General features: G+C 44.4%; 1 protein-coding gene across 3 annotated transcripts in view; it reads right to left on the bottom strand.

The window, feature by feature from the left end:
- fam222ba (family with sequence similarity 222 member Ba) overlaps positions 1-13,962 on the bottom strand; it is a 30,333-nt gene that overhangs the window by 6,806 nt on the left and 9,565 nt on the right. For all 3 annotated transcript variants that reach the window (XM_004557422.5, XM_004557423.5, XM_004557421.6), the window contains exon 2: positions 4,057-4,184. In XM_004557422.5, coding sequence (XP_004557479.1) covers positions 4,057-4,138 — 82 coding nt within the window. In that variant the 5' untranslated portion in view covers positions 4,139-4,184. The remainder of the gene's footprint in view (positions 1-4,056; positions 4,185-13,962) is intronic.

The following is a 13,962-nucleotide window of genomic DNA, read 5'->3' as shown; positions in this document are numbered from 1 at the left end:
AAACCTCACTCCGTTTTTCCAGTAATTAGTAGGTTACCTTTACTACAGAGTGCAAAGAGTATAAAGGAGTATGCATTAATAAATGCAAGTTGTTTGCTCTCTGTGTTCAGTTTGGAAGATCTTGGCACAGCCTCCGTGGTCTGCAGCTGCTGTCAAAACCTCATGTCAGTGTAGCTGTAGAAAGGGTTGTAAGTGGGTGGGAAGTGAGTACATCATCTGTTGCAATGAATAAAACATCTTTTATCATTTTACGGGGATGGAATCTTCTATTTGATACCAAGATTGTGCACAGCATGACAGAATGTTATGCTTTTCCTTACATTCTGTCATATATGTTGGCCAAAGTTTTAAAAACACGAATGTCAGCACACATGAAGGTAATCCCCGTGAGCCACGAATCAGGCTTCAAACTGCTCTGCATGCTCCAGTTGAGTGTTTTTTCTACTCTTGGCTCTGTGTGATGTCAGTCGATGATATCCCAATCACACTCTGAAGCATGAAGCAGCCACACCCACCTGTTGTTGGCGACATCTTTGAAAGAGACGCAGCCATTCACAAGAGAGCTGGTTTTCTTGTTGTTTCAGATAGAAGATGAATGGCACTGAGGTCATGCAAAATTACTGGAGTTAATAGATGTCCACAAATAAAAATAAGGAGATGGAAATAAAAATAATAACCCTGCTTTTTAATAACTACAGCACATCTAAATGCAAAATCACTTCATGTTTTCTGTGCAGGCTTCTAGACTAGTTCACATGAGAGATCCAAATAGAACGAAGGTAAAATACATGCAATTTTAATAAAAACCTTAAATTGACAAGAAAAAGTGTATTTTTTCATATTTCTATGCAGGGGAAGAGAACTGTTTCTTTTAGATTGAAATCTACAGCAAGAAAAAAATTAAAACAAACAAAAAAATACTAACCCACAGACATGTAACTGCCTACAGTGTTATTTCTTTGCCACTGGCATTTGTGTAATGAGTTTTATACTTAAGTTGTAAGATTCAGGCAAGTAGCAAAGAAAGCACTGCCAATGGAAAGTGACCAATCCATTAAATTGGAAAAGGGATTATACATTGTTAACACAGCTTAGGCTGACATTTTGGGGAGGGCGGAGGGAAAAAAAGGCAAATCAGGATAAAGGGTTTAACATCACCGCTGTAAAATGTGTAATGAAATCGGTAAATTACTGTTTAGAGCAGCTTCCCCACTAACAGTGGATAAAATCGACCTCTCGCTGTTTACATCTGCTTAAGGCTCCTGGCAGCTGTTGATTATGGGTTCTAGTAAGCAAGTGTAGCTTATTAGCATTTCAACCTTAACCTGGAACCTGGATTAGTTGAAGGGCTTAAAGCATCAAGGGAGGGTTAATGAGGAATATGAGTGAAGTTTGTAGGCGGCTGCTGGTGGCTGCAAGCACATCATCTCTCAGATCTCCAGCTAAGCACGTTTCCAGGGAGGGAGCAGGGGAAAGAGGGCAGTCTGGCCGCGCGCTAATTATCCCACTGCAAGCGAGCTAGTTGGAACACAAGTGCACAGTCAGCAGGCACTAATTAGGGTTTCTTTTATTCAAACTACTGTTTTTATTGAACAAGGTTTAAGCAGCAGGGAGCAGGGGCTCATGCTGCTGTAAATTGCATTTTTCACACAAGAGCAGGAAATTAGGTCTGAAGCTTCGGCATCAAATTAGACATGAGTTTGGTTTCTCACGTGAAGAGACCTCCCTACATTTTTGCCGAGTTATGAAGAGAGCATAACCTTCAAAGAAAATGAAAACTATTATGAGGAGAGGAGGTAGAGAAGGTTGCTTTTGATCTCAGTGGGGACTAAGATGTGAGAATCAGCCAAGTGGCCCAGCTGTACTCACAGTTTGTTCTGCCTGTGAGATGTGAGGACCAAGGGCCACTTCCTGGTACTTGAGTCATCCTGCCTGGAGGATGAGCAGTTTTCTTCGTGACCCGCTGTCTCTTAGCGTACCTGATCTGCTCCTCCGACAGTCTTTACATTTCACAGCCGTCATCTGTTAGCAGACACTCCCTGATGATAAATAGAGCAGCTGCCCTGGCCTTGCCTCTGACAGCAGCCTGCAAGCTCGTAACTTTAAATGACTCTCCAGTGCGCAGATTCCCCCGCAGGAGGAGAGGCAGGGCACAGCCAGCCTGGCGTTTTGGAGCTCTTGGTGATTATTGAGTGGTGGGAAAGTGTCAAAGACAAGATTGTGTTACACAAGACTCGGCATTAGGGAGCACCGAGTAGCTGAAAGGCTTGAGCTCAAGAATAGCAAAACAAATAGGAGCTAATTATGTAAACCTCCCATCTGAGCTTTTTTTTCCCCCTTTTTCTTTTTTTGCAAGGACTTGTCAGTGCACTGAATAAAGATTTCAAGTAACAACCAGTCTATGAATTTCACCTAAAAGCAGTCGAGCACATCTCTCACGGAGTCAAGCTGTCAAATTATCTTCTGTGCTGGGTAAGCGATAGAAGCTCTGGAGAGACAGTGAACTCTGTGGACAGCCAGCAGGGAGACGGTGGAGCATTACTCGAGGGTTCAGGCCTGACAACTGCTAAGACTGCTAACATGCAGGAGGTGAGCTACAGGTGATAGATTATGGGTGGTAAAAGAGGCAAACCAGAGAGAGCCTATTTCTTTTCAAATTCACTTTTTTCATGGCACTTTGATAAAAATGATACAGTTCACATGACATTCGGGTCGGCGCCTGTTTGACTAACAGATGAAAAGCATTATGAGAAAATGATAAGAAAAAAAAAAAAAAAAGAGGACTGGAATTACACTTCTAGGAATGGCCGTGGCTGTGGGAAGCACACTCCATCACCTAAATGGATTACAGTCCTGAGCAGAAAAAACAAATTGAGCTCCAGTTGTCTTAGTGTGTCACATAAAGGAAGAGCAGGGAAAGAGTCTGGCTGATGGCTGTACCATGTCACAAGCCTGCCTGAGTGAGGCAACAGACGCTGGCACTTAGCAGACTCCCTCGCGCTTGCCGATCTCCTGGGGGTTGGCTGATTACTGTGATTCTGAAATTACAGTCTTGATGAGCTGGAGCATTTTACAAAAAAAAAGAAAAAGAAAAAAAAAGGGCAGTAGAAATGGGTCACGCCTGGAGCTGAGCTCAGGGAGGAGACAGGAGGAAAAGGAGACCAAGACGTTTTGTGTAAATAAAGCTGACCAAAAGTATTGAGCATAATGTCTCAGACGTGACTGATCTGCTGGGTATAAAAAACTAACTGAAGATGAAACAAAAGGCAAGTATGACTGTGACCTGGCATCAAATGGACAAACTGTGCAATTCATAACAAAATGTGAATATATTTACTCTTAAAAACAAAGAACGGTAATCTACTGTTTCTTTGTGTATTTTTCTCCTTCATCATCACTTGTCAGAGCCTCTGAAGTCTGCGCTCTCGCTGGCATTTGCTGACTTCGACTCTCCATTTGTGCTGCTGACACCCAAAAGTGTCCAAGTTTTTCAGCAGTTGTAAAATTCAAACACATTGAATTCAGCGGGCCGGCACTGACTACTCTGCTGTTAAACCGGGCCAGCAGATTGCTTCTTAAATTCACCCACATTACAAGATCATCGGGGCAAAACCACTCAGCCGCAATCTGTCTGCAAGTCTGACAGTAACTGACTCTTCCTGATGGTGAAAAGTAGCTGAGATGCTCATGTTCAAACACATGCAATGTTGCAGTGAGCACACAGGACCACACTCTTGTGACAGACAGATCCTCAGGGGCGATGAGAGAGGGAGGGAGTCGGTTTGCCTTTCATCAGCAAATTAATGGTGCGGTTCATCTTAATTTCCCTTGAAGACAGATCTATGGTCCTGGAGCACTAAAATATTCTCTCTCACTCTCACTCTTTCTGGTTTTAACACAGAGCTGCAGAAGAGATCCAGGCCAGGGTTGGCATGGGGATCTAATGTGGGGCGGCCAGCAGGATTGTAACAGCTTGGTTTGCTGTGTGGGATGATGGTGGTGGTGGTGGTGGTGGTAGTTAACAGTGTGCATGTGTGTCCCGAGAGCAGTACTTACATTTCTGAAGTCCAGTGTTCATCTGCGTGTGGGGGAGAAGCTGGAGGGGGAGGTCACCTGGCCCTGGCAGACAGGCCAGCATTTCACACAGACACTAATGCAACATGGGACACACACTTCTCCTCACACTGTGGAGAGAAAAAGAGAGGGAGAGGTCAGACATAACTCCAAGGCAGCACATGGTGCCTGTCGATGCAGAGGCTGGGTGCAGGCAAATAGAACTCAGTAGCAAGTCCCCTGAGGCACGGGGCTGAGGGAGACATAGTTACCTTTCAATTAGAAACTGATTCACACCTGGAGCATCGGGTAAGGTGACATTTGATGCCAATAACAACTTCAATTAAACATCAAACAGCTGAAGTAAAACGGGCAGGCTGGGCCTGAGGGACTGGCAGCTTTAAATCGACTCAGTCCCTCCTCCTACTCGACTTGCATGTTAGTCACCTAGTTGGACCCCGCTACCCACACTTTAATTCTCTGCCACTATCAGACCGTGGCAGAGGAAATTAATGACTCCTGTATACCCAAAAAGAACACACTCAAGAGGCCTGGCTCTGACAAGTTAGTGCGTCTCTGATCGATACTGCAGTCCTCCAGACCTCAAAGAGGCCCTTATTTCGGGGACATTAAACAATGGAGTCAGCTAGGGACGGGTGGAAAGAAATGAATAAACATGGCTATGGCTCCCATAAATGTCTGCCACTTTGTGCAATAATTTGATGTAACAGTGAGGGAGAAAACGTTAGCCATGCTCCACTTGGCTTACTGCTGTATTCAAAAACACCACAGATGCTTGCTTAATCAGCACTGAAGAACAGTCAGGGAGCAAATTAAGTCTACAGAGTCCGTGCCCTCCCCGTTTGCCGTGTGGCATCAGAGGAGGGTGGCAAGTGAGCGCAGACAAACAAGCGTCTATGAGAGAGGCAATTACCCACATAACAACCTTGCCATGCCTGTCTGCCGCAGGGTGATGGCTTAAAAGTGTCTTCCCCCCTGCGGGGAGAAGAGACAAGTGGAGGAAAGAGTGACAAAGCGAGAGAGAAAGGTGAAAAGGAAGAAAGAAGGGTACCGGGTTTAGGGTGGTAGTAGAGGGGTGGCGGGGGCTGAACTTGCTTTAAAAAGCAGGAGCTCAAAAAGGTCAGGATGACAGCTCATTTAAATCCTCCCAGCAAGAAGTAGAGACACCCCCCCCCCCCCCCAAAAAAAAAAACAAAACAAAAAAACAAGCCTTAATGAAGCTGCCAGTTCTACACAGACACCTGAGGGGATTGCACCTTAGGGTGCTGCATGGGGAGGGGGCAGTTCTGAGATGGATCTGAGGATTTCGGGGGTGTTCTGCCGCACTGACACTGCGTCACCTTTTCTGTTGCTTGGCCTCTGCTCCCACTCCTCTCATCCTCCTCCCCTTTCCTGTGCCTTCTGATTTACAGCCTGGACTGCCATATGGCTGCAATCCCTGCCCTCAATTCAGCGTGTCACCATGCATTAACTTTAATTGGGTTGATATGTTATTCTTTTCCCTCTGGCCTTGGAAGGATTTTAGGTACATGGTGCCTTGATGTCAGCAGGCAAGATTTCCAGCCCTCTCTCATTTATCAGGATGCCAAGATTTCACAGAAAGATAACAGCAATCTCTTTGACAACAGGCAGGTTTGGTGTGGAGGAAAGCTAAATATCAAATACAGCAGTGTCTTTGTTAGGAGGGTTTCAAAAGCAGAACGGTGGCAGCAGAGTGAAATGATGTTGGGGAAAACAAAACAAAACCGAGCACATAACTGTCCGTTAATTTGTTGTAAGAACACACACAACACACTACATGCAAAAAAACCCAACCACCCAACAGGCCACCCCCTTCCTGCCTCCCCCACAGCGCCCCTGAATGTCAGAAAAGTGTGCAGTGGGGAGTGCAGAAACAAAGGTCAGCCTATGGTAATGCCCAAGCTGACGCTCTGCTTTGTAGCGCAGAGCAGGCGGACATGAAACCCGACAGACAGAAGCCTGACGTTTACTGACTTGCCTTTCAGCACCACTGCCACAGTGACTTCAAATATACATCACACGCCAAACAGTGGCACTTTCTACAAAAGGCACACACCCCCATGGAGGCTTTCTTTTTTTCCCCCCCTCCCAACACTCAGACTATTTGTATCAGAAGCGGCACGAATACACCTGACAGAGTGTCAGATCCAGACAGGGACCAAGCTCGCGATAGTTGGAGGTGCCTCTCTGCAGGATGTAATTGGACACATGACTCGGTCGCCTGCTGGCTGTCCAAATTGCCCTGTAACTACCAGGGGGTTTAGCCTACTCTAAACAGGGAGCTTGACCCTCAAGCTGCCCATCCATTCAGGTAAATATCTACCCTAATCACCTAATAGTCCTTGTCGTACAGAGACAAGCCCCTCCTGTTATAAGTGGAAACACAGTTGCGTATAAGGAGGCCCAGCCAAGCCAGCTGGGAAGGCCTGTGGAGCAGGGATTGGCTTGGTGGAGTTTAGCCAGGCGTCTCACACTATCAGCCCCGTGCAGACAGACACTACGGGGTTCTCAAAGTATTGGGGGGGGGGGGGGGGGGGGGGGGGGGCGTGACTCGGCAAGTCTCCACCAGCTACTTATAGAACTGTAATAAAGCGTGTGAATAACTGTGCGGCTTTCATTATAGACAAATAAAGGCAAGAAGACAAATCAGGACTTGAGCAAGTGATGCGCATGGCTTGTGTCATGTGTCAAATTGCTCCCATAAAAGCTGACCTATATTTTCTTTTCATTCCTCACTGGGGAAGGAGAAATAGAAAGCCATCTGAAAGTTTGAAAAAAAAAAAAGATTACAGAGAAGTGAAGGAGGAAGAGGATAGATGGAAGCCATTTAGGAAATGAGACCAGCTGACTGCATTTATGTGCTGATTGTTTTGATCAATATCCTCTCCATCAACTATAATCTGCATTTGTTAGAAATTTGGAAATAGCATCAGGCTAATTGCATAGCATATTAAAATGGGGGGAGGGGGGGGGGTCACAGAAAATAAGCTAATTAGAAGCAGACATCTACAATATTTGTGCAGAAATACAATGAAGGAGGGGGAAGGTCGGGGAAATAAGGTGAGAAAGCATGTTTGGATGCTGGTATTATATTAGCAGTTTTTCTATACCAATTATGAGCAAAAGCAATTAGGAGAGCCTAGTCACCATGTTGTACATGGCTTGCGCTAACAGCTGAAGAAGAGAGTGGTGGAGAAAGCAGGCTGCTGTTATTTTAATTGCATGTTTACCCCCAGGTTATGGGTCTGAAATAGAGCCAAGAAAAAAAATGTTGCAGCAGGAATTCAATGCAACTTCACTGTGTTGATTCTCTCAGGGACAGAAAGAGTGAAATTACTTTTCTTTGCAAGCTGAGTCTGAATAGGAGGTAAAGAAAGAAGAAAAAAAAAGAGCAGGAAGATGAGAACAGCTTTTTACCCTTGAATACCAAACCAGAGTATTCTGTCAAAAGAAAGGGGAAAAAGCCTTGGCTCTTGAGCACGGTGGGAAGAAATAACACTTTGGTATGGCCTTCATTAGCCCATCAGGCTGCACAAACAACAGAGGCAGGAAGGATTGCTGTTGCTAGCTGAGGGACACGGGCGTGTTAGGCTATGACAGGCTGGTTTCACAGTTTCACACAATGGATCCTGATGACTCCAGCACATCCCGAGGCGTTCGGGATGGGCCGTTTGCTTTTCAGTTAGCAGAGATCCCCTCATCAACCCCGAGTGTTATCTCGCCAAAAGAGAAAGGGCGAGAGAGTGGGAGATAGCTCTGATCACGAGCAGAGGGTTAAAAAAAAAAAAAGAAAAGAAAAAAGAAAAGAAAAGAAAGAAGAAGAAGCAGAAGAGAAGACAGCCAACCCAAACTCAACTTGCACACAAATTGAGAGTCTGTAAAGTAGTGGTTTCCAAGTTGCAAGAGTGTGTCAGGGATAAATCTGTCAAGTAAGGAAACTGCTGCAATACTGTGGGAGAGAGGAAGACAGCTACTTGAAGATGCTCTTCTTTAGAGGGAGGGAGGGGTTTGTGAAACAACTGGGAGACGGTATGAATGCTCAGTAACTAACTGATGAAAGAGTGACAGTTCCCCGAGGTGAGACGGTGGATGTGGAGCGGAGAGAGGCAGCATGCCCCTAGAATACTGCACAGTCCACAGTTGGATTGGCTAAATCTTTGCATAGGTGTCAGATATGGAGGGTTGGTTTCAGGATGAGAACACAGACTCTTAGAGAAGTTGTGCACCATGAAACTGAGAAAAGGACAGTAACCCTGACAGTAAGAGGCCTCTTCTCTTATCAGGCTGACCCCATTTGTCCTGTTTTGTATTTGCATCAGTAGTTCGTAGCCTCTTGGATGATGACCACGGCTCGTCACAGTGGAGATGATGACAGCGACATGGTAGCGAGATGAGAGAATGAAAACGTATCCGCCTGCAAGTGTCCTGGTCTAGCTAGGATATGTATGCCACAGCTATGTCATGGTCATTACCCATCCACCACATAACTGCTGCAAGGACAGCCAGCCAAAGTCCGTTCTTCAACTTGGGGTCAGTTTCACTAACAGCCACTTAAGCCTGCTTGGCTTCCCCAAGAGCTCTACAAAAGTGGAAGGTAGAGCTAAGTGTGCTCAGCCACGTCAAGGCTGGCCAAGGTCAGACGGGCAGACAGAAAGTGCTGGCAGCGGTGCATGCATGGCGTCATGAATGCCAAAATGCTGGGGCCCCTGACTGCGCCGTTTGACAGACATGTTTACACCTGATAGAAAATGCAGTGTGGATGGCCTGCCAAAACAGAGGGGAACCAAAGTGAGGGGTGCCAGCCTAGTTATTTATTTATCTGCAGCAAATCCATCGAGAGCACAGCCAGAAGCTGGGCATGCCTCAGTGAGGAAAGAGCCAGTCTATTCTCAGACATGACTCTTAAAACACTTGAGGGAGGGGAAAAAAAGACCTGACATACAGTAAAAGAAGAGGAAAGCAAAGATTTCATAAAGCAACACTGGAGATTGGAATTGATTTCCTAACTGTTTTAATTCAGCTTAGAGGAGTTCTGATTGGCACGTATTTAAATTACTGAGAGGCTGTTCAAAAGTCACTCGTGATAAGGTTCAAATACTGGCCACGTCTTTGCTCGGTGCTGCAATTACCATTTGACTTGATCGCTTGGAAGCAAATGTAAAAAGGAAGTACGAGTGCTACCAGAGTGAGGCTGTAGCATCTTGACAATAGTCCTAAATAAAGAAGAAGAAAAGTTTAAGAATCATAGCTGCAAGAACTCCAATGCTAATCCAGCCTTCTGGTAACCATCAGATCACACAACCAGATACAGCGCTCACACAAACACACCATTATCATCGCCGCTCTTTTCATCTCCTCACTGGTGCCACCACATCTGTGTTATCTTCACATATCCTCACATCACACCAGACAACAATGTGCTGAGTCACATGCTGCTGTGTCAGATGTTACACTGTGGGCTTTGGTACCGGACTGGAATATTATGGTTAGACACCAACACTAACTAGAGTAGAATGCAGTATTGTGTATTGTGAGTGTGTGCTTGTTGTGGTATGTGCAGCAAGTGATAGAAATCACCAGACCTGAGGCAGCTGTTTTTTTCAAGCTGCTTGCTTTGTATGTGGCTCTGTAACAAATTGCACAGTTGTCTTAGAAGCAGGATAAAGTAATGCGATATACTGCAATTAGACTCAGTGTACAAAACAATTATATTGATGCACAAAAATAACAAGCCCGACAATGAACTTGTCCCAACACGCACAAATGAAAATGCACGTCAGCAAGGAAATTGGGCCATTTGGCCTCAATACCTACCTCAAAATATCTCAAAGGATTGACTTCCATACTTAGCCTCACAAGTAAAGCTACACGAAGTACTCTGATGGTCAGAAATCTGAGAATGGAACGTCTCATCCTTAACTTTTCCCATCTTACAGCTATAAACCAAAAAAAAGGAGGGACCTACTAAACAATATTCAGCCAGCAGGAGGAGGATGGTCAGTGTGGAAGAATTTGACATTAAAGGATCAGGCGATGCTACCTATTTGACTGCAAGTCAGCCAGGCCCTCTAGCTGGTTAGTGGGGGGAAATAACTCCAGTTAGTGGGAAATAACTCAATGTGCCGAGAGCTAAGCAAGGCAGCATTGTTCCAGCTGGTGGAAAAGGGGGGAAATGAAGATGGAGTGGTTTGATTTCATTTGTTAGCAGGTGCATCCATTTTGTGTTCTTCCCCACCTCTCCTCTCTCAGTCAAAGCGCTTATCAGAAATTGGACACCCCAGTGACAAATTGAGCCTGCGATTAAAGGCAGAAAGAGGAAAGCTTTGTTAAGTGCTGCTGATTGGGATCCCAGGCTGCCCTCACACATGTGAGGTGTGTGTGTGTGTGCGTTTGTGCATCCATGTATGCTTGGTACAGAGCCAGGGGCAGAGCTGACACCACCACCACCTCTTCTCCCATTTTCCCCACTCTCCAGGTGTTCCCACGGCTTACATTTCTGCTCTGAGTAGACAGCAAACAAAACCAAATCAATGCAGCTGTTCACCCAGCTCTCACTCTCTCCTGCTCTCTCTCTCTCTCACACATACACATACACAACATGTAAAGAAAACGACATACACACACGTACATATGCACTAGTGACTTCCCCCTGTAGGAATAATGACCTCCTCTGTATATCCACTGCCTTATTATTGACATGTATGCTGTGTTTAAGAGAGGGAAAAAAAGTTAAGTCTCTGTGTGTTTGTCCCACTCAGACCCATATTATTGACCCAGTATTAACCAGCTCTGGCCTGTTTGCAAGGGCTGAACTGATTTAGTGGGGGTGCAGGGTCAGAGCAGCTCTGCTTAGCAGAACTGTGTAAGCGCTGACTCTCACAAATCATCCTAAAAGGGCTTAACACACAAAAACAGCTTCCAGTGTTACACAGGCCTGCTGTGAGAGATTTATCCACTGTGCCATTATACTAACTGGCCTCTCTCCCATATGAGCTGTATAGACACCAGTACAAACACATAAAGAAAGAACTTTAATTAGACGTATGCCTGATCCAACTCTGCGGGAAAACTCACGTCAACAATTCTGCTTTAATGCCCTCCATTACAACTGTGTTTACCAGAATTCTTCCTATTTAATGCCGTCGCATTTCTCACATGCTTGGTTTAGATAACTTAAAGTCTTAAGTGTGGCTTAAGAATATCAGTAATTTTAAAAATCTAGATGCTTCAATAACTCAGGGCCATGCTGCAATTAATAAACACTGACCTCTAAAAGAATTTTAGTGAACTAGCGCTTCATCTTAAACTCTGGTATGTTGTATGCTGTTTAATTGCTTATTGGTTTATAAAAGGCAATGTGTGGAAAACACTGCAACATGTTTCAGCTTTTAAAGCCAGAAAATGCAGGTTTTTACCGTCCACTTGTTCAGCTGGTAAAAATAGATTAAAGAGTTGCAGGTCTGGTGGCGACGACCAGATCTGTTGTCATACACGTCAAAAACAGATAGCCATTTCCCTGTTATAAACAACATTGTATATGTATTCAGTAAAGGCTAATCTACGTCCCTCCAGTGTCTATTAAAGGTTGGGAAGGTCAGCCGCCTCCATAGCAGCTCTAACATTCAGCCTGGCCTTCCAGCGATGCTGAACCCAGCCCTTCTCGTATCTGGTGGTCATCTGAGAGAGGACAAAAAAAAAAGAAGGCAAATGCAGCTCTTTCTCCAGTGGACAGCACTGTATGAGAGGTGCTTCTTTTGCCCCTGGCAACACACAAGACATTTGCAGGTTTCTTTCATCTCCAGAGTTTATGTGCGTGCCTCTCCACCCCAGCTCTTTCCCCAGCACACAACAGCTCGGGGTATCGGGCAGCCAGCCGGTGACTCTGTGGAGAGCCAGGCAAATACAGGCCCAGTATGGCAAACATATCACCTCTGTGTCTGCATGGGAACATCTGGCCCTCCCAGGCTGTGAGGGCCCCTCCGTCTGCCTGTCTGACAGTGAGCCTACACACACTCTGTTGGTGTATACTGGTGTTGTCATGGCTCCACAGTTTTTACTCCTACACAGGTACTGGTTTATTATACAAACAATCAACAATCTCTACAATACCAAAGCAAACAGGCTAAATGTCATAATCAAACACAGGACTATTTTATGAATATTAAATTAAATCACTGAGCAGCTTTAATTCAGAATTTGAACACAGCCAGATACTGAAGTTAATACTGTTTTGCACAGACAAATGTGTTTATTTTGCAAGTGAATTGCAAAATTCAGCTGCAAAAGAAACCGTTAACTGCTACATGCAACCATTAGTTTGCTCTTTTCTGTGATGAAAAGAAGCAGATTTAACTTACCTTCTAACCATTTCAGACAGTTCTGACAGAGATTATAAATAAATAAAAGGCCAATTAATCATGAAAATGGTTGATATTTATCTGTGATTTTAAGCTGGTTAAATGTTCCAAGATTTCGCAATGAAGACAAAAATATTTTAAAGCCATTAAATAATGTTTTACGATGGAGATTTCTTCATTTCCCCTAGCACAGATCAGTAAATCACAACAAAAACATGACAAATAAATTGAAAACTGGTAAACATTGGCATTGGCTTCTGAAGCTTAAAATATTTAAGTATACTCCTGTAGCAGTGACATAGGGTCATGTGAGTAACAGAGTTAACCCAGCTGATTAAAACTCCTTTTCCTGTCCCTAGCTCCCCCTCTCTCCCTGTCTTGCATCATGCCTGCTCATACAGATCTCCTGTGGCCGTGCAATGATTCAAGACTGATGAGGCGTGCTCAAAGGTCTATGCCACTGAACACAGCATTAATGCACCCAGCAGCAAATTTTTTGCCATCGACCCCAGTTCCCTGCAATAAGGACAGAGCCATCAATCAGGCAGAGATAGCAGACACCAGACACGGGCTGATGAAGTAGGGGACTTTGGAGCTAATGACAAATGGATCTCTCAGATATGGTCGCAGTATAGTATGACAATCCACCGAGAACACTTGACCTTTAGCAAAACCCTCAGCCACTTTTTGCTAACATCATGCAAACTGCTAAGAAGGTTAAAAAAGTGTTGTTGTTGTGTGAGAACTCTGGGGTCCAGCTGAGTCTCAGCCCGGTCACTGTCAGAGCTACTTCTCACTGGCCCAGCCCTCCTTTTTTCTCACACCAAAGCTCTGGGAGTGACCTTCAACAGGCATGCTTGTCCTGCTAATTGGGGTCTCTACAGAGCACAGCAATCCACCCCCCACACTGCACTGGAGGACGAATTGTGGGACAGAGGAAGCAGAGATAGGAAGGCAATGTTTTTGCGGCAGTGGTAAACAGACAAGAAAGTAAGTGTGTGTGTGTAATAATAATATATATATATATATATATATATATATATATATATATATATATATATATATTCATGCCTTTTTAATTTGTCATTTATTAAAATTATAAAGCTTTTAAATTTAATGTTGCTGAAACATCAAAATAATAATAATAAAAATAATCTATCTGATCGGGAAATCACTCATCTTTGGAAAAGAGAGTTTGTTACAGAGAGATGGCTCTTTCCAAAATAAAAGCTATACTATACGCTTCTTCTGGGGCATATTCTCAGCAGCATATTACACATATCAGGTTCTGTGAAGTAGCGTAACATAAGCAGCATGGAAAGTGATAGGAAGACAGCATCTGCAGACTGTTCAAGTTTCTTTTAAGTGTTCTTTATTTTCTGGCGTTGCCTTTCAACAATTGTTTCACAAAAACATAAGAACCTGTCAGTCAAAATCTCACCTGCTTTATACAGAATTCCACTCACACCTGGATCTCATTAACCTCTACCATTGGGAAAACAGGGTAGAC

Source organism: Maylandia zebra, linkage group LG10 (assembly GCF_041146795.1).
Source record: "Maylandia zebra isolate NMK-2024a linkage group LG10, Mzebra_GT3a, whole genome shotgun sequence".
NCBI classification, from domain to species: domain Eukaryota; kingdom Metazoa; phylum Chordata; class Actinopteri; order Cichliformes; family Cichlidae; genus Maylandia; species Maylandia zebra.
The sequence above is the reverse complement of the archived record's forward strand: the minus strand, read 5'-3'. Positions and strand labels throughout refer to the sequence as shown.